Source organism: Ursus maritimus, unplaced genomic scaffold (genome assembly GCF_017311325.1).
Source record: "Ursus maritimus isolate PB19 unplaced genomic scaffold, ASM1731132v1 scaffold_4, whole genome shotgun sequence".
Lineage (NCBI taxonomy): Eukaryota > Metazoa > Chordata > Mammalia > Carnivora > Ursidae > Ursus > Ursus maritimus.
Genome location: NW_024426552.1, coordinates 13,416,313 through 13,440,378, shown reverse-complemented (window position 1 = coordinate 13,440,378; position 24,066 = coordinate 13,416,313). Strand labels below are relative to the sequence as shown.

General features: G+C 44.0%; 1 protein-coding gene across 8 annotated transcripts in view; it reads right to left on the bottom strand.

The window, feature by feature from the left end:
• Positions 1–24,066, bottom strand: part of TIAM1 (TIAM Rac1 associated GEF 1) — a 369,772-nt gene that overhangs the window by 31,319 nt on the left and 314,387 nt on the right. For 7 of the 8 annotated variants that reach the window (XM_040621045.1, XM_040621043.1, XM_040621044.1 and 4 more), the window contains 3 exons: positions 10,935–11,038; positions 1,246–1,425; positions 275–343 (listed from right to left, as the gene is read on the bottom strand). In XM_040621045.1, coding sequence (XP_040476979.1) covers positions 275–343; positions 1,246–1,425; positions 10,935–11,038 — 353 coding nt within the window. The remainder of the gene's footprint in view (positions 1–274; positions 344–1,245; positions 1,426–10,934; positions 11,039–24,066) is intronic. The other variant, XM_040621049.1, reaches the window with a different exon arrangement.

Genomic DNA, 24,066 nt, shown 5'->3' with positions numbered 1-24,066 from the left:
TTTATCTGCTTCTGATTTCAAAGTTTTTCTATCACTACTTATAAATTAAGATCATGAGCCCACCACCGGGGGAGGGGGGATTGGGGCAGGGGGTGGGGCCGCTCCTTACTCCCTGGGTGCAAGCCAAGAGCATAACACGCAATCATTTCATCTATTTATTACAATTAAGCGAATTCCAAATGTTTTCAGTACTGCGCGTGTGCCTCACTCCCTCCTCTTCACCAAGTCAAGCTGCAGTGGGACCCTCACAAAGTTTAGACGATTTCCACCATACCTCATCTTGGGTGAGGAAAGTTTCTTTTTGAAGAGGTTTTAGGTATCTCTCCATGAGACAGTTTAAGTCCTAAGGGTTGAAAGGATATCTCATTAGCACGTCTAAAAGCCTAGAAGGAATCTAAAGGAGAAAAAAACTGGCTATGTCCCAAATGCTAACATTACATACAGTCTTTAGGTCATTAAGTTCCCTTAAAGCAGGAGTGAGCCAATCTTTTCAGTAATATTTTTAGACTCTGCAGGCCATGCGGCCTCTGTCACAACTGTCATGGCAGCACAGACAACACATAAATGAATGTGTGTGGCCGTGTTCCAATAAAACTTTGTCAAAACAGGCAGAGTGCTGTTTGGGGCCTAAGGGCCATAATTTGCTGACCCCTGAGTTAAAGACTAAATAGATTAAAAACAGATCACACTGTTGTGACATATAACTAAATTATATAGTTACAGGAATAGATAACCATTATAGTCATAGGAATGTATTACAATGTGTGTATTGTAATGTATGCATAATGTATGCATTATTAGTTATATGTATTATATAGACATTATGAATTATATAGGAATAAATTATATAGTTACAGGAATATAACTAAATATATGAACACAAATGAGAATACAAAGAAAACAGACACCCTCTGCCTAGACTCAAATTAGATACTGAAAATAATACCTTTAAATCTTTCAAAAACTAAATTCAATTTTAGTAGTAGCCCATCAACAGATTTAGAAAGGTCAGAAGGCTCAATGAATATTCACCATCATCTCCTTTCTGGATTGATCAATTACAAATGTCGATGAACTGCTCTAAGAATTGATGTGCTTGCTTAAGATGCAGGAGATCTGGATGTTCAGAAGAAAGGCCAGATTCCACAGGAGACCAAATCTAGTGTAAGCCCACAAAGTCCCTCATTCAAAACGAGGAGGGAAGGCAGGCCCTGCAGGAAAGGAAGGTAGACCAGCAAGACGTACTTTCACGTAGGTGCGCTCCGTCTCCAGGAGCTCGCAGATCACCTTGCGCAGCTTGTCGGCGTCCGTGAGCTGCCTCATGGTGGCCAGCTGAGGCCCCGTGGTGTCCTGAGGAGATGGGCTCGGGTCAGAGGGGTTCATCTCATGCAGACTGCGGCAAAACGCGGCCACCTGTTCTGTGCTCTTCGGAGCACAGTTTAAAAGGCAAGGCAGATGAAGTTACCTCTCACAAGAGAGACCTGTCTGACATCTGTTCCGCCTAAAGGTGTCCTTCTTGGTTAATGAACTGTCACACGTGAATTACATCTCTCCTTCCCCCAGACTGCTCTACACATATGACAGCTCACTGAACGCTCAAAACACCCATAATGACAATTGCTAACATATTCTGAGTGCTCCCCACATGCCAGGCATTTGTCTGATGTATTTAATCCTCCCACATGGTAAGTAAGGGCTATTAGCATTCCTATGAAACAGCCCAGACAAAAGAGGCCCAGAGAGGTTAAGTAACTCATCTGAGATTGCACAGCTTTGGCACAGCTTGAAAATGGCAGAGCTGGGATTTGAACCAGGCAGTGTGGATCAAAGCCTGTGTTCATAACTACTCTGCAAGAAGCTTACAAATAAGGAGAGGGAGATACAGAAAAATGAAAGGCATTTTGCCCCAAATACAAGGCTAATTATCACAGCCCCCACTTAAGTAAACTATACTTCCTCTGCCATTTCCAGAAGATGATTTTATAAGCTAAGATTCTTTCTGGCTCTGTTAAAAACTGGCCCTAAGGCAACTTTCTAGATAATGATAGATACCCATATATTTTAAGAAAAAAAAAAAAAAGTTTCTGTCTCTCCAGCTTCTCCAAGCAGAAAGACACCTCCTCTCTCTCGAAATAAAGGCTGTTGGGCCCTGAACAAGGCTTCAGTGGGGGAGCTCAGCCCCCACCTAATCTCCGTCCAGGATGATTCAGGTAGAAGTTTCGGGTTCTAGGATTCTAAAATTGCAACTTTTCCAGTTATGCAAAAGAGTTCTCCAAAGCATGGGTGGCAGGCGGGCAGCTGCAAACCCGGTCGAATTAGTACTTGAGCTTGAGTACTTGAGCGGCATATAGCAATCACCTGGGGAGCATGCCCAGCGCACCTTCCAGAGCAATTCAGTCAGGACCTCCGGGGTGGAATGAGCCAGGGTATTGTTTACAGCTCTTGCTGGAATGCCTCCGGAGACTATTGTGTAGCACAAGATCTAGTTTATTAATATTTGCCCAAATGTACCATTCTACAAATGTTCACTGGATAGCTCCTTGAAGACAGGCTGCCTGCTCACCCTCCTCTCCCTGGCTTCCCCCGTCTCCTTCTCCCCTAGGCACACAGTATTCCCAGCAAACACGGGTGCAAATAAAGAATTCCTCTATCACCCACCCACCCAGGAAGAACATGAGAAGAACATCCTCCCCAAAACAGCAGTTGCTGCCCAGAGCTGAAAGTCAAGGCTGGCATTTGGTGCAGGGCAGAGGAGCTAAACCAAGGGTATTCCATGGGGGCGATCCCTTAAACACAGAGGAAACAGGCAGCCAGCATTAACATGGCTTCCCCTCACTGGCATATCCCAAAGGGAAGGGAGCCCAGAATAAAGGCAGTACAAGGACATGGGAAATCAGAACTGAACAAGGATGCACTCACAACAATGCCATGACAGTGAGGAGGAGAGCCAGGACCCAAATCCACATAATTATTATTGCTTTGGGTTTTGTTTTTTTTTAAGATTTTTTATTTGGGGGGGAGGGGCAGAGGGAGAGGGAGAGGGACAGGGAGAGGGACAGGGAGTCTCAAGTAGCACGGAGTCCGACACGGGGCTCAATCCCAGGATGCCGAGATCACGACCTGGGCCGAAACCAAGAGTCGGACACTCAACCAATGGCACCACCCAGGCGCCCCTATTTCAATTCTCTTACAATGACCACAGCTTATCTGTTGCCAGCACTAACCCTAGTCTTAGGTGCCAGAAGGTATTAGTCACCTCTCAGGGGCACTGTTCACTGCTGTCCATGGATTCAGTGTTTCAGGCATTGTACATCCCCACAAAGAATTCTCCCTTCAGGGGCTAACAAAAAACTCACCAAGATGGGCTGAACTGTTTGCTATGTGAATTATATCTCAATAAGAAATAGGAAGAAAGAAAGAATTTCATCAAAGCTTGTTTCTGTAGAAATCAACTAAACAGTTTTATTCAGTTATATTAGTATTTTACTAGCTTGTTCTTAAACATCCAGTTAAATATGACTTTGTCTTACAAATTACACAGGAATGAAAGACCCATGACCCATCGTACAAAAATGCTTGCACATCTTTTAAATGATCCAGTGATAACTATAGCAGGTCACTGCATTATAACATAGACATGATGGCGGGGGGTAACCTTCAGAATTAAAATCCCATGGACAGCCGATGAGAACGAGTGGCAACTAAGAGCCCTCCAGCTTTGCCCAATTGTCCTTTATTGCTTCAACTCAGCATCCTGCAAAAGGAACCTAACACAACAAACGTATAACTGGCACCTTCCCTCACACAGTGCTTTTCTCATTGGCCCAACAGTAACCAAGCCGTCTGTCACGTATATGCAGATTAACATCAAAGCTACTCCTCATGATAAATAAATCTATTGCTTCATTCCCATCAGTGACGCAATATGACTTTCTACAATTTTATCATTTCGACAAGTTGCCATGGGAAATCCAATGTCCTCATAGGGTACACAAAGGGTGCCCCATACTTCCAGGATGGGCCAAAGTTACAACCTGGGGACTCAGGCAAATAGCAAAGGCAGGAAATTCCAGAAGATGCTTCTCTTTTTGCTTCTAATTCTCATCACACTGACCTGTTGCCATTCTCACCTGTATCTGCATATAATAGTAGAAGACATGGGATGGATTTTCTAGGTTTCCTTTCCTTCTGTTTCACCATCAATGCTCTGAGGTTTCCATTTTTAAGAGTGTGAGTAGAATTTCTGACATTGTGTGAAGTTCACCACTTCTAAGGTCTGGCATCCGTATGTTAAGCACGCCCAAGGGGAGAGCAAAAGGTTAGTGGGCTGTGGGCTAGGGCTTTGGTGCTCTAAACCTATGCCATAAACCTAAAGCCCTGTCCTACCCAACCTCATTCCCAAACATCCAGCCTGCTCATCTTTCTCCCCCTCTGAGCCAAGTTCTGGAGTGCAGGGAAAAGCATCCTATAATTGAGCATCCCAGGGACACCCCCAAATTCCCTGAACTCCTCTTGTGAGAGTTCAAAGCCTTAGGTATCCCTCCCTTTTTAGACACAATCCTGAACTTAAGATAAATTTAACCAGGTGCTCTCTTACATAGCGGTGGGGCAAAGCGGTCCCAACACGGGCAACCCTGTTCAAGGCATTCGAGGTATGAACTCTCACAAGGAATATGCACAGAATCTCAACAGACGTAATCTCTTCACTCTCAACTACAGGTTATTTAAATAAAGAATAAAAAAAAAAACCAGAATTCCAAGTTGCAATGCATACCGTCACAGGATGTTTTGCAAGGCTCTTAATGAAATTTATACTTGGAAACCATTAAAATGATGTCATCAACTTTGAGAATTCTGCTTCACTAAAATATTACCTCCCCCAAAAAACATCCATAGAAGGAAGTATGAAAGGCAGGTCTTTTCTAAAATAACTCCAATGCAGAGATTTTATATGTTGTGGCCCAACTTGTAAGTCCCCCCGGTCCTATACCGTGGCCAGACTTTTTTGCATCAAGATCCATGGAGACCTTCTCTGGGTAGCTTAGCCACAATGTAGGGTGTACGAGGGGCGCAGGGCTCTCCCTGCTCGGTCACTGAGCGTTCTGCACTGTCCTCTTTATCCTACACTGAGCTCTGCAGCCAGAGATGCCTAGAAAGGTGGCTGCCGTGGGAGGTTCCCCACACACTCCTCAAAGCCAAGTTTCCTGGAACTGGGACAGACCGCGAAAGACTGCTAAGGAGACAGTCGAGGTTTCTGTCATGGGAGAAGCGCAAACCTCTCCCCACTGGAGGGCTGCAATCAGTCACCCTGGAAACAGAAAAGCACTTTCGGGGCACTTCAGAGCTGCCAGTTTAAAACTGTCCAAGGTAGCGGAGCTGTTCCACTGTCAGGCCTAAGAATTATCCAACCAACATGCAGAGAAGAGTACACAATTGCAGGAGGAAATGGGCCACTTTACTGAGGCCAGCATGAAGCTCAATGTTTATAATATCACTTTCTTCCTGTGGAAGATGAAAAGAAAGTACAAAAAGAGGGGGGAGGCTTTTAAGTACACACTATTGACTCAAGCTACCCAGCTGTTTAAGCTTTTCCTGTTATGCAACCACTAAAGGCATTTCTATCTGTAGATGAGTTCAGAGTTCTAAAACTGTCCTTTAAGTCTGACCGACTTAACACATCCCACAGATTTAAAAGGGGCCAGAGTGGCCTCAATTCCTAAAACCTTTACTTAAGCTTTTTTGGAGACAAACACCAAAGTCATGTTCTCTGTAATTTCAGAGACCGCTATCTGCAGTGGTCATTTCCCATCACCTTCTCTGTCTCCTTTTGAACACACGTTGAAGAAGAAACATCCGAGAAGGACGAAGGCTTAGTTGGGTCCATCAGGCGTACTCAGGGCCAAATTTCAAGTTTCGTTAAATGACATAAAATCGAATGGTGGACAGACTCCAATATGAATACTGAATGACTAAAAAGTTTAATCGGATTTGGTTAAATTATTCCTTGTCATTAACCCACTAGCTTTTCTTACCAGGGACTCGACATTTACTACAGAGACTGACATGCACAATCTAAGTCAGTGGACATTAAACCACTGTCACGACCCCTGAGCCAACACTTCTATCACCATCGCCTTCTGGTCAGGCAAGCAGAAATAAAGTCAAAAACACTTAAAACTTTACAGGAGGCCAAGGTGAACAGCCTTTTTCCAGAAATGCTTGATGAGGACTCAGACGACTCAGACCGAGGTAGGGATGGGGGAGATTTGCCATACACCTCGTACAAACACACTCACAATCTCAACCACCAAAAGAAAGAAGAATTCGAACGACACCCAGTTTCAAAAATACATAATACATCTTTACGCCACTTAAGAATGAACAAATAGACAAATGTGAAGATTCTGGGCAAATTCAGCTTCGTGCCAACTACCAACGCCCACCCCTCCCCCATGCTAAACTATATATTCTTAATCAACAAGGGGATCTGGAAGGTAAAAAAGGATGCGATCCTGGGGAAAAGCGACAAGCAGAATCACCATCATTTGGACTGCAAAGCATTTCGCTGGAAAGCCGTCACATAAACAAGGTTAGCAAGAGAGAATTCAAACATGCTCACCAGATGAAGTGTCCGATACATAGAGTCACCGGACTTGTCATTGTGTTCGATCCTGGGCTTGCGCTTTATTTTCCACAGTGCAGACATCATCAGGAATATATTCTCATGGTAATTCTACCACCTGACGTGTTCCGCACAGGAACAGAAGTTTCTTAAAATACCCCAAGAGCGCCCAACGCCTTCCAGTTCCCCAGGGAGCACCCTCTCATACAGACAGCCCATGCCGGCTCGCCCAGGAAACCTACTGCCGCATCTCAACGCAGACAGGACGGCAGCTCTGTGGCCCCGCGGCCCCACGGCCCGGCGGCGGCCTCTGGGATGGTGTCAAAGGCTAACTCTCGGACAGGAATTCATGCTTTGATTGCACCTGGCTCACCAACAAAAGTTCCAGAAAGGGAGAACCAAAAGAGACCAGAACACAAAGCAGAAAAAGCCTGCCCAGGATGTGAGCGGCTCTGCTCTGCGGACCAATATCAGCTGATTGGCCAGCGTCATGCACTGCACAGGGATATTACCCCGGCCGGCTCAAACAACTTTGAAGACATCCCTCCCTGAGTCGGGAGCAGGCACTGAGAAAAATAAAATGAAAACACGCTGTTTTTGGGTGGTTTTTTTTTTTGGAACAGTGTATGTTTTCCCCTTTTCCGCTAATGCTTTGTTACTAAAGCAGACATTTCCGAGAACAATCCCAATTTGGATTAAAAGGGAAAAAAAGATGGCTTTCGGAATGGAAATGTTCTGAAAATTATTCTAATACATTTGCTAAGTGGAAAACAAAATCACAGCTGCCAGGGGGCCTGGAATGCAGAACAGGACAGCCGGGAGCTCATTAGCATTCACTTCCAGAGACAAGAGTAAGAGTTTTCGATTAGAAGCAGAGAAACAAGTGGGGGGGGCGGGGGGGGGCGGCCCCTGGAGGCTGTCACCCACTGTCACAAGAGGAAGGAGGTGGCTCACAAAGAGAAAGGCCGCTAGACTGCCCCTGCAGTGTGGGAGCCCCACCCCCACCCCGCGGATGTCACTTTCCAGTGCCACCAATGCTCTCGCGGCAAGCCTGCAATTATCTACTTGCGGAACCCCAAAAGGCCATGAGGAGCAAAAACTGCTATTTAAAAAAAATTTGAAAACCATATGACACTCCAACCTGCATTCTCTAAATTCTGCCCATTATTTCATAAAGCAGTTCATTCAGGAAGAACAGCAAAAATATTGAATAAAAAAATCAACAGCCCTCACAGATGCAGCAGGAATAAAAAAAAAAAAAAAAAGGATTGCTTGTTTCATTTCACTCCTTGATTCGTCTGCTTATTTATTTAGCCTGGCGCACTCCAAGTAAAGCTAAATCATCCTTCCACGGCTAAAGGGAGCTTACGACTTAAAAATTAATGTGCGGTTTATTCTCAAGAAAAATTACTGATCTAGGAGACATGTCAAAAGAATATTTAATCTTGATCAAGAAACTCAAGATATGTGCTTGCCCTTATTTTAAATCATAAAAAAAATACACCCAGAAAGGTTATGCATTAAGAAAATATGTAAGTGGTTCATGAGTACATATCTAATTGACTGACGTAGTGCACTAATTAATTAATTCCTTCTTTTTCCGAAACTTGGTATTTAACACCAGACTTTAACCAATCTGGCCAGAAGGTCGTTTTAGCATAGCAGGTAACAACACAAGGCCTGGTTTTGCCATCTCAGAGCTGTGTGACCTTCACTGAGTTGCTAACCTCTCTGTTCTAATATCATTATCTAAGAAATAGAGGGAATAATAGTATTTCTCTCTCAGAGGTATTGTGAGGATGAGATAAGTTAATATGAATGGTGCCCAATATATACAAGATAGGAAATAAGTGTTAGCTCTCATTTATTGTTAAGAATACACAGTAGGGGGGCACCTGGGTGGCTCAGTCCATTAAGCATCTGCCTTTAGCTCAGGTCCTAATCCCATGGTCCTGGGATCCAGCTCCCCACTGGGCTTCCTGCTCAGCTCAGCGGGGAGTCTGTTTCTCCCTCTCCCTCCGTCCCTCCCCCACTTCCTCCCCAAAGAATACACAGTAGGACCCTGACTCCAAGAACCATTTGCTCAATTTAAGTTTTTTGTTCCCAAATATCCAAAGTGAGACATTAACTCATTAAAGGCCTCAATTTAGTTAACTAACTTGGGTTGCATGACAAAGCAGTTCAAATAAAGAAGATAAAATGTGAATCGAACCAAAACTAGGGAGTATTTTTGGGTACAGAATCACACAGTGACCCCCAACCTAGTGAAAAGGAATAAGAACTTAAGGTTTTAGCACAGGTCACTGTACTAGCTTTAAAAATACCGACCATCACCCAAACTCGCCATTGATAATTTTGAAGACATTCTCTTTTACGAGAGCCCACCATGCATTTCTACAGTGAAATCCGGGGACGGGGTGTCCTGTTCCTACATCCAACCCTGTCTGTTCCAGGTGAGTTTTAGACCTATTCTCTGGAGAAAGAACCATGAAGTCAGCCAGGCAGCCAGGGAAGTTCAACAAAACCTTGGGGTCCCTTCCTTCCTCTCCACTGCCAAACCGACTATTACAGAGGACCCTGTTTAGGACCTCATGACTCACAAAATTTCAAATGAAAACAATCTCAAAATCCACAAGGAATGAGAACATTGGCCTATTACAGTGAGGTAAAAATGATCCAAGTTAAAAAGTATTCAGAAATAAATGTTTTAGATATAGGAAAAATAGCTGTAATCCTAAATCAAATTAGAAACTGAGAATAAACATTTTTAAGTTCAGTAACAAAGTGATGTAATTAATACCCTTCCAAACATCTTACCTCAATTTGGAAATAATCCACTTTTCTGGAGGGTTACTGTCCCTCCCCCCACCCCCAAGTGCCTAAAAGTAAAGTAAGGGCCACACACCTAAAAGGTAACTATAAGCAAGTTTTTGTTTGTCTTTTTTGGCTTTAAATGAAATACGTCTATTTTCATTCACCTGTGTTTTAATTAATAACCAACAACATAAAGCCTTTTATAAATATCAAAATTACTTTCAAATACTAAGTTTTATACTGTGCTCAACTTAGGACGCGGAGAACGGTGATCCCATCTATGATGGTCAAAGAGACACACATGGGGTAAGGGTGATGTTGAAGATAAAGGCACCCACACGCAGAGAAATGTAGGTTTTTAAAATAATGGTTCATATTTGAATAGCATATTTCCATGACCAACGTGCTCTCCTAAGTTATATTATTTGACACTCCCCCTCCCCCGCCTGCCCCCATCATCCAATCACCGGGCAAAGGCAAGAATCACCCTGACGTTGCAAAAGGGAAAACAAAGGTATAATTTAAAGTTACGTGATTTGATCAGAGCAAGCGACTGGTAGATGTCAAACCAAAGAAAGAAAGGTGGGTGGAGGGATCCACGTACATATGTCAACAACACTATAAAAGGTGAATAAACACAGAAACAGAATCACGTGAGACGCCTGGGTGGCTCAGTCGGTAAAGCCTCTGCCTTGGGCTCAGGTCATGATCTCAGGGTCCTGGGATGGAGCCCCACGTTGGGCTCCCTGCTTCTCCCTCTGCCACTGGCCCCTGCTCATGCTCTCTGTCTCTATCTCGAATAAATACATAAAATCTTTAAAAAAAAAAAAAAAAGAAAGAAAAAGAAACAGAATCACGTACAATTACTTTTGCTGGGGAAGGGCCTTTGGACAGAGGTAACACCAAGTTTTTAAATTGCTGTATTTTGGAGAGTGCGCTGAGAATAGGCGGACCCACAGAACCCTTTGTGAAGTGGGATAAAAGCATGATGAATTATGGAAAACAGATTCACGGTCTTCCACCAAAGACTCAGAATAAGGGCTTTCTCACAGGCCTCGAACAACTGAGGGGCACGCTGTATAAATAAAGAAAAAGATCGTTTCTTTCTCTTTCACGTAAAAACCACTCACGTTTAACAAGAGCCAAACACAGATCATGCAAAAAGAGTTTGCTGCAGAAACCATGCATGGCAAGAAAGTCTATTTGGCTCAGCCACGCACACTTTGGATGCTATTTCTTCAAACACAGATGGAAATGTGAGAGGGAACCAGGTGAAATGAGATGTGAACTCATTAAAACTGATTTCTGCCCTATATTTGCACGTATAGGTTTGTTATCGAGGCTGTAATTGGGATTTGGTTTCTTAGTGACATCTCAGAGGTAAAAACACTCGGTTCCGTGGAGAGGCCTTCTAACCACCTACAGCTGCAAAGGTGACCTGTCAGCTGTGATTCTTCGGTGGTTCGACACGTGGGACGTGAAAATGAAAATCTCTCACCTTGCTGCTGTGATCAGTTTCATCTGAGGATTCCAAGTCCGGCCCTTCGGTCTCCTCCAGAGCAGTCTCGGCGCTACTGCCCTGCTCGCTGCAGAGGCCGTGTCCTGTGAGATGAAATCAGACGAAAATGTGGGTCAGCATGGAGAGCAATTGCTAAAAGCCAGGCCTCTGCAAGGGGGGCACAGGGTCAGGCCCCCGACATGTACATACATTGTCAGACCCTCCAAGTGGGAGCTCCACTATCTCGGCTCAGTAAGTGTGTTCTGTTGTGTTTATTGTTACTACTATTATTTTTATATGATAATGCGTACATATATATATACTTTTTTAAATTTTATAATACATAATTGTATCGTATGTTGAAGCCCTAACCTCCCGTGTGGTGGTGTTTGGAGGTGGACCCAAGGACGATAAACATTCAGTCCATAACATGTGTGATGTCTGTTTTTGCAAAAGTCTGGCCATCTATAAACCTAACACCATACTTCCATACTTCCCAACATGTCCTATGCAAAGATGAAGGAAAAGAACATGACAATCACGGTCCTCTGGCGGGCTTCTCAAATTTAAAGAATATCTGAACCCCTAGGGGATCCTGCTTTGCAGATTCAGATTCAACAGGTGTAGGGTTGGACCAAAACTTCTGCATTTCTTACAAGCCCCGAAATGACACCAATCCATGTGGTCCCTGGACTACACCTGGGGTAGCCGGGTTCGAAGACATTTAAAAACCTGGATCAGGGACGACAGCACTGTGACTACAAATGGGCAAGATAGAAAACGAGCGTGAAGGAGCTACTTTCTGACTCTGGATGAACGCCTCTGTTTGCAAAGAGGTTGCTCTATCCAGTGACGCCACCAGACTCAACATTGGCTCGGCATCACTTTCTGTTCGAATTCAAAGTTGGCCGCAAAACAGGGAGGAAGCCGACCTCTAAGCAAACACTTATGCTCCAAGGCTGCATCCTCTGGTCCCCTGTCCTCCTCTGCAGTGAAGCACCGACCAAGTGAACACAACTAGATGGAAGTTTCCGGCCGTGTCCTCCCTTTTGCTCTGGCTCAAGAATTTTCTTTTTCTTTCTCTTTCTTTCCTTCCTCCCTCCTTTTCTTTTCTTTTCTTTCTTTCTTTTTTAAGATTTACTTATTTACTTGAGAGAGAGAGAGAGAGAGAGTGCGAGCATGCACAGTGGGGAGGGGCAAAGGGAGAGGGAGAGAGAGAATCCCAAGCAGACTGCCACGCTGAGCACAGAGCCTGATCCCACGACCCTGAGATCATGACCTGAGCGGAAACCAAGAGTCGGACGCCCAACCAACTGTGCCACCCAAGCACCCCTGGCTCTAGGATTTTCTGATTACCTGCTCCCTCTCTCATTTGGTGGTAGTGGTCAAAGAAAGAAGCTCAGGTAACTTGGTGGCTATCGACTATGTCATATTGTTACCCCCATGGGAAAAAAGGTGATTGAACACTTTGCATGGGGGCAATAACCCAGATGCTGGAGCCAGGAAAATAGGGCAAGAGTTGATCCCCAATGTGGAGGAGCAGATAAGCTCATTAGGGACACTTTGCTAAGTGCACTAGGCTCTTGGATCACAGGAGCCACAGCTCCCTCAGCACCACCCAGAGCAGCCAGGCTGCACACCATGCAGGGGCACCATTCCTACTGTAGTCTGCAGAACGGCAACCCCCAGACGGCACAGCCAGATGCTGTGAGCCTACGTATCTCACATGTAACAAAGTGCCCGGGTACAGCTCATGCTCACCAAACAGGGGGAAAACAAATGAAGGGATTTTCATTGTTAATGATAGTGTGGGGCTAGGTATCCTGGAGGGAGGGAGAGAGAGAGAGAAAGAGAGAGAGAGAGAGAAAGGAAGGAACGGAGGAAGGAAGGAAGGAACGAAGGAAGGGAGGGGATAGAAAAGAAAAAAGAAAAGAAGAGAAGAAAAAAGAAAATCCTACTTCTACAAAACACTTAGGAATGCTAAATAAAACATAACAAAATCCTTTTAAACAAAGAACTGAGCTCCAAGAAATCCCAGAGCCCAAAATGAAGACAATAAATTAGGAGCTGGTAGGCCAGTCTGAAAGCTGTGGCAATGCTGAGTAAATCCATCAGTCCCCAAACCCTAATGCAGTGTTTCCCAAAGAGAGAGAGAGATCTATTGGTGGTAGGAGATGAACAATTTGGGGGGGGGGGCAAAATCGCACGCTTGGCAGGGACACTTGAGTCTCCTTCGCTCCTGGGCAGTAAATACAATTAGCACTCCCTGGTCTCTGTGCCAATAAAGATGCACCCACACATTTCCCAACAGCAGTACCATCCCAGTTTGGGAACCAATGCCCTGGAGACTCTCGTTTCAACTGTAAAGACATGACACTGAAAACAGGTGTCAGATCCGTACAAGTTGGGAGAGTTAGAACTGAATCTCCCACGTTCATATGGTTCCCCTGAAGGGCTATACCCACAGTCTAAAAAGATGTAAAAAGATAAAAGAAAAAAGTATTCACTGGCAAAAGGGAAAGGAAGGGGGGGAGGGGCGAGGGGAGAGGAGGGAAGGGGAGGGGAGGGGAGGGGAGGGGAAGGGAGGGAAGAGAAGAAGGAAGGAAGGAACAAACAAAGGAAAGAAAGCTTGTCTGATTCTGCCTACACTCCAGGACAGAAGACTAGGGAGGAAGCAAGGGGGGGGCAGTGTTTCTCCAAAGATGATAACCACGGGCTGGCCCCACGGGTGCTTGAGACTCAAATTTACATCATGACTGCACCCAGGAGAGTCCAGGAAGTCCAAGGTCAAGGGGCTCACAGATTCAGTTCTTGGTGAGGACTGGTGGAAGGCCACCATCTCAGTATATGCTTGCATGCCTTTTTCCTTGTGTAAGGGAAGAGTGACTTCTGCTCTCTTTGTCTCCTGACAAGGACACTAATCCCATCATGGGGGCCTACTCTCACAACTTTATCTAAACCTAATTTCTTCCCAAAGGCCCCAACTCCAAAGAACAACCACATCGGGGCTCAAGGCTTCAATAGATGGATTTTGCCAGGACACAAACATTTTGTCCATGATATTCAAGATGAAAAATTGCCTTAAAATTATTGTAGATATGTATTCTAAGGGCTCCAGCAAAGACATAAACGAAATCCCTCTGGAGGAATTCACACTTAATGATGGTATCGTATAATGTCCAGAGATAAAGCTTGATCAAATAAAAACCCATAATCCATTATCATAAAACCCAGAAAGAACCAGATCCCCAGGAGTGAGAAGCAGCAGACACAATAAGCAACAGAATAAGATTCCCAAGGAATAGTACTGCAGTCACCAGAGACAGAATGTCAATTATATTTAAAAAAAATTTTTTAAAAAGGAACAAGAGAAAACTTCAAAAAAGGTCAGGTTAATTAATAGGATTTTAAAAATGAGAACTATAACCACTCAAATAAAGCACTCAATAGTGGGGCACCTGGGTGGCTCAGTCAGTTAAGTGTCTGACTCTTGACTTTGGCTCAGGTCATGATCTCAGGGTTATGAGATCGAGTCCTGCATCAGGCTCTGCACTGGGTGTGGAACCTGCTTGAGATTGCCTCTCTCCTTTTCCCTCTGCCCCTCTCCCTGTTCTGTCTCTCTCTCTCTCAAATAAATAAATACATAAATAAAATCTTTTTTTAAAAAAATTTATTTATTTGAGAGAGAGAGAAATAGTGAGAGAGCGAGCAAGACACGGGACTCGATTCCAGTACTCCAGGATCATGACCTGAGCCGAAGGCAGATGCCTAACTGACCGAGCCACCCAGGTGCCCCAAATAAATAAATAAATCTTAAGAAAAAAACAAAAAAACTCAAGGGGCACCTGGGTGGCTCAGTTGGTTAAGTGTCTGCTTTTGACTCCAGTCACAATCTCAGGATCCTGGGATCAAGCCCCATGTCAGGCTCCCTGCTCAGTGGGGAATCTGCTTCTCCCTGTCCCCCTGCCCTTCTGCCCTGCTTATGCGCTCTCTCAAATAAACAAATAAATAAATAAAAACATAAAAAAACACTCAACAGATAAAATAAAAGGTAAAAATAAAAATACAAAAATAAAAAAGATAAAAATAAAAGTTCAAGAAAGAATAAAAGGTCTATCTGAAGACATGACCTCACTAAAGCATAGAAATCTTCAAATGCTCAAACTATCAACACAGAATTGTATTTCCAGCTAAAATATTATTCAATAAGAAGACTATAATGTTCTCTGAGGGAGAAAGTTCACTACCAAGAGAACCTCACTAAAAAAACTCTGAAAGGGTGTGCAGGCATACTTAGGAGATACTGGGAGTATGGTTCCAGACCACTGCAGTGCGGTGAATATCACAGCAAAGCAAGTCAAATGAATTTTTTGGTTTCCTAGTGCATGTAATAGTTCTATTTACACTACACTGCAGTCTATTAAACGTGCAACAGCATTAAGTCTAACAAAGGTACTTATCTTTTTTTTTAAAAGATTTTATTTTTTAGTAATCTCTACACCTAACATGGGGCTCTAACATACAACCCTGAGATCAGGAGTTGCACACACTCCCATCGACCTAGCCAGCCAGATGCCCCCAAAAGTACATTATCTTAATTTAAAAATACTTCATTGCTAAAAAATATTAATCACCTGAGCTTCAAGCAAGTCATAATCCCTGATCACTGATCACCAGACAAATAATAATAATGAAAAAGCCTGAAATATTGCAAGAATTCCCAAAATGTAACAGAGAGACACAAAGTGAGCAAATGCTGTTGGAAATGTGGTGCCAACAGACTTGCTCAGTGCAGGGTTGCCACAAATTCTCAGTCTGTAAAACACACAATATCTGCGAAGCGCAATATAGCAAAACACAATAAAATAGGGTAGGCTTGTACTTCGGGTGGGGACACACACACACACACACACTCATGCACACACACAGACACATACACACTCATGCACGCACAGACACACACAGACACACGCACACACTCATGCACACACACACACTCATGCACAGACACACTCATGCACACACACTCATGCACACACAGACACTCACACACAGACACACGCACACACTCATGCACACAGACACACACTCATGCACACACACTCATGCACACACAGACACTCACACACAGACACACGCACACACTCATGCACACAGACACACACTCATGCACAGACACACTCATGCACACACACTCATGCACACACACACACTCATGCACACACACACAATCTGATAAACAGTAAAATAATAAAGAGCTGAAGATACACATGTGCAAGTCTTAGTTTGTAAAACAACACCCCACACACTCCAAAAAAAGGGGGGGGCACTTGTAGGTCACAAACATGTAAGACACAACTAAACCAATGGTGTGGGTGATTATATTTAAAGCATTTCGTGGCCCTTACGTGCTTCAAGAGGGAGGTAAAAAGACTAACTTTGGTCTTTGTTATGTTAGAAATTATGCTAACATTTTAAGGGTGGCCACTAAAGAACAGAATTAGATTACATAAAACCAAAAGTGGAATTTAGAAATCCCATCCCAAAGAGGGCAGGAAAGAAAAGAAAAAACAAGCAAAGACAAAGCCAGCAAAATGAGAGGATAGAAAGGAGTCAAAAGACATGGCTCCTCTAAATAAATGCAAAGTGAACTAAACTTGATACTTAAACTTTATGTTTAGGTAAAAACAAAACAAAACAAAAAACAGTCCTACCTACAAGCAATATGTAAGAAACAGACCTAAACACAAAGATACAGGAGACTGAAAGTAAAGGGAGGGGAAAATACAGTTAGCTAACGTAAAGAAAGTTCGACAAATGTCAGACGAAACACGTTGAGTCACAATACGAAAATATATCGATCATTATTAAGCTTGATCCATGAATATATTTCAAACCCTATTCCTAAGAATCTGTGAATGTACATTTTCCCCAAGGATTAGCAATTTCTACAAACAGGCCACACCTCAGACCACAACATAAGTCTCAACAAATACCAAATCATCATCATTCAGCTACAGACCACACTAACAGAACCTTTGGTGAACTCAAGTTGTTACGAGGGAACAAAAGCCAATAACATCAAAGAGTTTTAGAGAAGGAGAACTAGATTGTGATAATTCCCCTACCAGATATTAACATGTATTATATATTATAAAGTTGCAGTAACATAAAGCAATGGAGAATTAGTAAGGAAACAGGCCACTAGCACAGAAAGCCCAGAAACAGGGGCACTTGGGTGGCTCAGTCAGTTAAGCATCTGCCTTCAGCTCAGGTCATGATCCTGGGGTCCTGGCATTGAGCCCCACGTCAGGTTCCTTGCTCGGCAGTGAGCCTGCTTCTCCCTCTTCCTCTGCCTGCAGCTCTTCCTGCTTGTGCTCTCTCTCTCTCTGTCAAATAAATAAATACAATCTTGGGGGAAGGGAAGGGAAGGGAAGGGGAAGGGAAGGGGAAGGGGAAGGGGAAGGGGAAGGGAGAAAGCAAGCCAGTCCAGAAACAGTCTTCCCACACACGGAGGCATGATATACAGCGGACGTGCCATTGCAGATCCCGGGGAAGGGAATGGCATATCTGATAAACACTATTATGACAGCAGATTACTCAGATGGAAAAATATCCAGTTGCACCCTAACATACACCATTCACAAAAATCAACACCAGGGAGGTATAAATCAGAAGCATGTGAATAGCCCAAAGTATAAAATCTTTTACAAGAAAATACAGAAGACAATGTTTGTTACCTTAGGCAAGAAGAGGGTTTCTTAAAAAAGATATAAAAAGTACAAATCATATGAGACAGAAAACCAGATTTTATTAAAATTAAAAACTCTTCTTTGTCAAAAGCCACAAGACAAATACTGAGAAAAGTTATCTTCAATGCATAACTGGCAAAAATGTTAATACCTAGAATATAAAGGAATTCCTATATATCAGAATCTGTAGGTATATAAGATTCCTTTTTTTTAAAGATTTTATTTATTCATCTGAGAGAGAAAGAAAGATCATGAGCAGGGGGAGGGGCAGAGGGAGAGGGAGAAGCAGATTCCCCGCTAAGCAGGGAGCCCATGGGGCTCGATCCCAGGACCCTGAGATCATGACCTGAAGGCAGATGCTTAACTGACTGAGCCACCCAGGTGCCCCAGTATATCTGATTCTAAAGCATGTATTCTTTTTTACTCCACCACGTCATGCTTCTGCCCTTAGCTGAAGACAAAAATTAATAAAATAGGGAAGAGAAAAAGCAATGTAGCTTGTGGAAGAGAATCTGCAAGGGTGATATTCTATCAATCCCTTAGGGCACAGATTTGTGTGTTACTTTTTCTCCACCCCATGAATTGTTTCAATAAACAAAATGTGACCTAGATGGTGACACATGAATTCCAAGCTAAGACCTCAAGTGTCCTTGCAATTTCTGGTTTCACCTCCAGGATCTCTGTGCTCACCATACAAAGAAACCACAAGCTAGCCTCTTGAGGATGAGAGGTCTCAGGCAGAGGGGGGTCCAGTCAACTAATCACCAAACATGCAAGGGAGGTCATCTTAATCCAGCCCTGGTCAAGCCACCAGATGATACAGCCACATGAGTGACTCTAGGCAAGGAGAGCAGAACAAGCACACAGGTGAGCCCAGCACAAAAGAATGAGCAAATAAAATGATTGTCTTGGGATAGTTTGATACTTAGCAGAAGATAACCAATGAATGGGTAAGGGGGATTTAGCCATCAGTGAAAGCCAGAGAGGCAGGAATTGATAGCTTCTCTGAAGGGCCTCCTAGCCTAAGAATCATGTGGAACAACACCACTGAGTTTTTTGGCAATCCCAAGGCAGACAAGGCAACATCCTACGGCAGCTCCCCACACCCTTCACTACTAGACACTTTCCTCTAACAACAGACACTGAAGGAATTCTCCTCTGTGTCCGGGAGGTAGCAGGCCCTGTTTACTCACCAGTGTGCACACACACACGCAGATGGCTCTGCTCACCGTCAGAGGGATGGGAAAGCTGAAGATAAGGCTGAGAGGTGGTTGAAGCAGTGGTCAGAGCAAGGAACGGCTACCTCACCTCCACTCCAACCCCACATTTAGCCCAATCTCCAGCATAGAGGAGGTGCCCGGCCGCCATTTTGGCAGCACAGAGAAGTGGGGCCAAATGTGAAGAGACAAAGGATCAAAAGGGGGCTGGGCGGCCCCAGGGGATGAGGAGGCATGGAGCAGGGCTGAGGCTGGGAAGGACAGGACCTACTGGCTACGTCCACAGCCACCATAAATAGCATGCATTGTTGTGAACAGGTCTGATCGTTTCTTCACTTTTTAGAATGGTTTTCATGTCATAATAATGTCCTTGAGACCGAGAAACCTTTGTGACCAGCACGTCCCACTCACCCCTGACAGGACAGACACATCAATCTCAGCTTCCATTTAGATTTCTCTTTAATTTATTCGGTTGAGACACATTCACTCTGACTCCATTCAAGTCTGCTCAGGACTTACATTTAAAGAAAGAAGATAAAACTCTTTCACTTATGAGATGCATTAACAATGGTTATTAAATAAGCGGATTCTCCAATTCAAACGTTTCCAAAGAAGAACCAATTATAACATTGATTTTCTGAAAGCTTTGATTAATGTCTGAGTTTAAATCTCTGTGAGAAAAAAATGATTTGAGGGCCAGGGGGTAAGAAAAGGTTAGATACTGCCAATAAAAACGTTTAGCTGAAAGTTAGTCACTAGGCCAGGATTTTATTTTGCTTTTCAGTCTTTTTACTGTCATATAAGAATTCCAAGAAACACTCATAACATATATAGTAAGATCAGCATAAACACCCTCTCCACAACAAAGCTAAGAAACCAAAATAATTAAAAAGAAAAAAAAAGAATTAGGGAGAGCTTAATATAGACTATGAAAAAAACCCTCCAACTTTAACTTAGCAGACAAATAACTTCTTTCCAGCCAAACTTCACAAAATCTCAGCATCTGTTTCTCTATGGAGAGAAATTTCTAAATCCATGAAAACTATAGATATAGGCATTACTGATTCAGTGAATTGGTTGTGAAAGTCAAATAATATAAGGTTCATTTGTGTTCTTTAAAAATATACAGATATACAGATGGAAGCTCTTGAATTCTCAACCCCCCCCCCCAAGATTTGACGGGTGTCATCCACCCAATGCAGCTGGAAATCATGACTCTCCCAGCAGGGCCCCAGGAAGCAGGCCAGGTGCTGTGAGACAAAAGCCTAGAACCCAGACAGTTTACAAAACACACATGGCTCCAAATTTTATCAACAAACAAATAGAGGACCATGTGCTCCTGGTATCTACTAGATGTTAGAGCCTCTGATGGACGGAGGGGGCCATATTGGTTTGTAAGGAGATAAATGTGTGCAGTTCCTCTTTCTTTGTTGCCTCTCCCTGTGGCCTGATTGTCTTGTTTTCAGAATCAATCTGCAGACAATCTGCACAGAACAGCAGTCTGGAATAGCCTCTTCTATTCCACAGGCACTGTAGGGAAGCACGCTCTGCCCACCCATCGAAACGTTGTCCACGTGGGGCGCCCAACCATTCCTTCTCTAACCAAGGTGTTTCAACTCCCCTGCTGTCACGGAAGCTTTTCCTGTTAGAACAAACGCTGCTTAATCTACTTCCTGCAGGAGAGATATCTGCACTCAAAACAGACTCCAGTCTTCCCCTTGGCATCACACAGATGTGCCTGAAGTCTATCATGGGGCCGGGGCCCGGGTGGGGGGGAAGCTGACTCTCCAGACCCAACGATGGCCCCAATTGTCTTGAACTCCTATGGGCCCGAGTTCGCTGCAGACGCCCGGCTCTCCCTGGCTCAGTTTCTGGAATGACCATTTTTCAAACAAGACCCAACTTCAGTTTGCCTAGCCCTGGCATCTTTATTGGAACACTGAGCTAAAGGAGGGCACCTGCTTCACCCCAATGGGTCAGGTGGAATTTTAGGGAAGATAAAGCGGAGCTGCAGTCACCCTAAAAATGGAATGGATGTGAGCCTTGATGGCAGAATTTAAAATGCGAGACACAACAGATATTCTGAAACCTTGGAAAGATACCATCGATGCCACTGGTACCGATTCTTACAACTTGCAGAAGATGTGGGCTTTTGCTAACGACTGACTGAAATACCTTTGTTTCAGGAGTTAATTTCAGTGATAAATATCTTATGCCGGAACAGTTTTACTCACTCTGGGGAGAAAGGCCTCAAAATAAGCATTTATTTGTTTTTTGCTCTTCGCCTTGACTCAAAAGAGGGGGACGGGGAGGGAGATGTCAGAAAAGGGTATTTGTGGGGCGCCTGGGTGGCACAGCGGTTAAGTGTCTGCCTTCGGCTCAGGGCGTGATCCCGGCGTTGTGGGATCGAGCCCCACATCAGGCTCCTCCACTGTGGGCCTGCTTCTTCCTCTCCCACTCCCCTGCTGTGTTCCCTCTCTCGCTGGCAGTCTCTATCTCTGTCGAATAAATAAATAAAAAATCTTGAAAAAAAAAAAAAGGGTATTTGTGTTAGAATTCCCTCAATAAGTGTTTTATAAAACCTTTAAAAATTATTTTAGATCCAGATTTGCTTTCCTATACTGATGTTCACTTTGAATATTTCCCTAACTGGGTGAGTTAGGTTTACCTTCTGATAAATCAGGCCAGTGGCTCTCAAACAGGGGAGATTTTGCTGCTCAGGGGACACGTGGCAACAATGGAAGATATTTTGATTGGTACCACTTGGGGCAAGGGGCTACTTACTACTTACAGTGGTTTGTAGTAATGCTGGTAAACATCAATGCCCAGGACGCCCCCCCCCCCCAACAAAGTAGTATCTGGCCCAAAACGTTAGCAGCTCCAGATGAGATCAGTATTCAAAATAAATCACACAGGCACATTCAAGAGGCTTTTTGGAAACCTCACACAAACAGTTTTGCAACTTCCTATCCCAGCTTCCCCTTTGCTCCAAGGTTCTTTCTATAATAACAGTCACTCAAGGGACTGTCTTTTTGTCTAGACATCCTTCCTCCATTTTCTTACCAGTATGCCAGTAAACAAATACTAAAAAAAAGGGGGGGGTGAAAGTAGCTCAAGAAAGATCTCAACAAGGACCCATGGATGGTCAGTGACTGAGAATGGGAAACAGATTCTTAGAAAGAACACTCAGGGTGAGGCCCCTGGATTTCCAAGCCAACACAGCAACCCATTCACCACCCTTCCTTGCCATACAGGGAGAGCAGGTTAGAGATGCATTCCACATCGCCTAACAGATTTTCATTACGAAAATCTCAGGGGTGCCTGGCTGTCTCAGTCGATGGAGAATGTGACTCTTGATTTCCAGGTCCTGAGCTCGAGCCCCATGTTGGGTGTAGAGATTACTTAAATAAATAAGTAAATCTTTAAAAAAAGCAAAATCTCAGACCACAATATGATATCAACAAATACCACTACAGATGGTTTGCAAGTGACCATAACATTCCAATCACCTTATCATTCCACCGAGACAACAAAAAGGGGATCAACAACCAAAGGACAGTAGGTGACCCGGGATAGTGGATCCCAATCCTAGCTGCACATTAGAATCCCCCGAGTTTTAAGCAGCCACCACAACAAATGCACCCAGGCCCCAGTCCAGACCATGTGAATCATGATGTCTGAAAAGGGGCCCAGATGTCTCAGCATCTAGACTACAGAATGCATTTCCTTCCACCCGGGAGAGGAAAGTACTTAAGGAAGGTATTTATAAACGTAGTTCTGAGACAATTCTGATTGTCTGGATGCAGACAACTGAGGTGGATGGAGTTGCAGATTGAGGTGGGTGGAGTAGAGACTGGTGAGATCAGAAATGAGCAGCCTCTGGTTACAAGCCAAAAGATCTTCCGTCCCCATAAGAAATTGTGCTTCAAATACGTAACATTTAGCAAGCACTTCCTAAGACCCAGTCTAACCACTTTACTTTTATAACTCAATCCAACCCCACAACAACTTAGTGAGACAGTACTGTGGTATTAACCCCGTTTTATGTGTAAGGACACCAGGGCTTGGAGAGATGAAGCCAATATACACAGAAAAAGGACTCAGTCCCGAGAAACCTGGTCCCAGAGCCCATTCTTAGCCACTAGGGTGTGATGCTTTCAGAGAGGAAACAAAGCTTTCCAGGAGAAAAGGGGACTCGGCAATAATCCAGCCCTGCAAGTTCATTCCATATTTCAATCAGGGTTCTGAGGGCAGGATTGGACCAAGCCTGCCTCCTTGGGCTTGTAGGATGGGGTGCACAGCCAGGCCGGTCTTCTGCGACAGGCACCCAGCAGGGCTCATGTGGACCCCCGGGTCCCTGAGACACTGCCAGGCCCTCCACCAAGGTTGCTAAACACGCACTATGACCACCGTTAAGACGGTCCCTGCATCAGACCTCAAATCTGCCACTCAGGATGCTTATTTTTAGCTACTTCTAAATTTAGACGAAGGCTATAGTCCAGCCTCCCCATTGTACCATTCTGCTAGTTGTTTTCTTTGCTATTTTAACCGCGGCCGTCAGTAGACACTGCTTTATCTCTGCCTCATTATAGAGCAATCTTCCAGGTTATTTTATCCTGTTTACTTGCCTCTTTTATTTTTCACAGTTACATGGGGACTAGGAAACGGTAGCAACCAGAAGGCAGAGCAGCGGAGACTCAGGCTCCCCCTCCAGCCACCCCAACTGTGCTGCGACTGCCCAGAGCCTTTGAGAATTCTTCTGGAACTTATTAACGTTGAAGACAGCTAAGAGACCTGACAAGAAAACTAACACGATGACTTGACTTTCTTGCTTTAGTCTTGAACCAGTTTGATGATCTGACTTATTCTGCAGGATTTTCGATTATTGCAAAATACTGAAAAGTGAACTGATTAAAAAACAGAACATTTGCTAAAATTTAAGTCTGAGAACAGAGTCATGGCCCAGACATCATAAGGACTTTCAGCACCTCACTCAACAAATGTCAGTCCAACGTATCGTTCAACCGGAAAAAAGCAAAAGAATAAATGAATGTTCTAAGAATGATTCCAAAATAGAAATTTTAATGTGTTTTGAACACCGGTAGGTTCAGTGGATTTAGCACTCAGCCTTCAAAGGAGACTGGAGGTAATACACAGTATGTA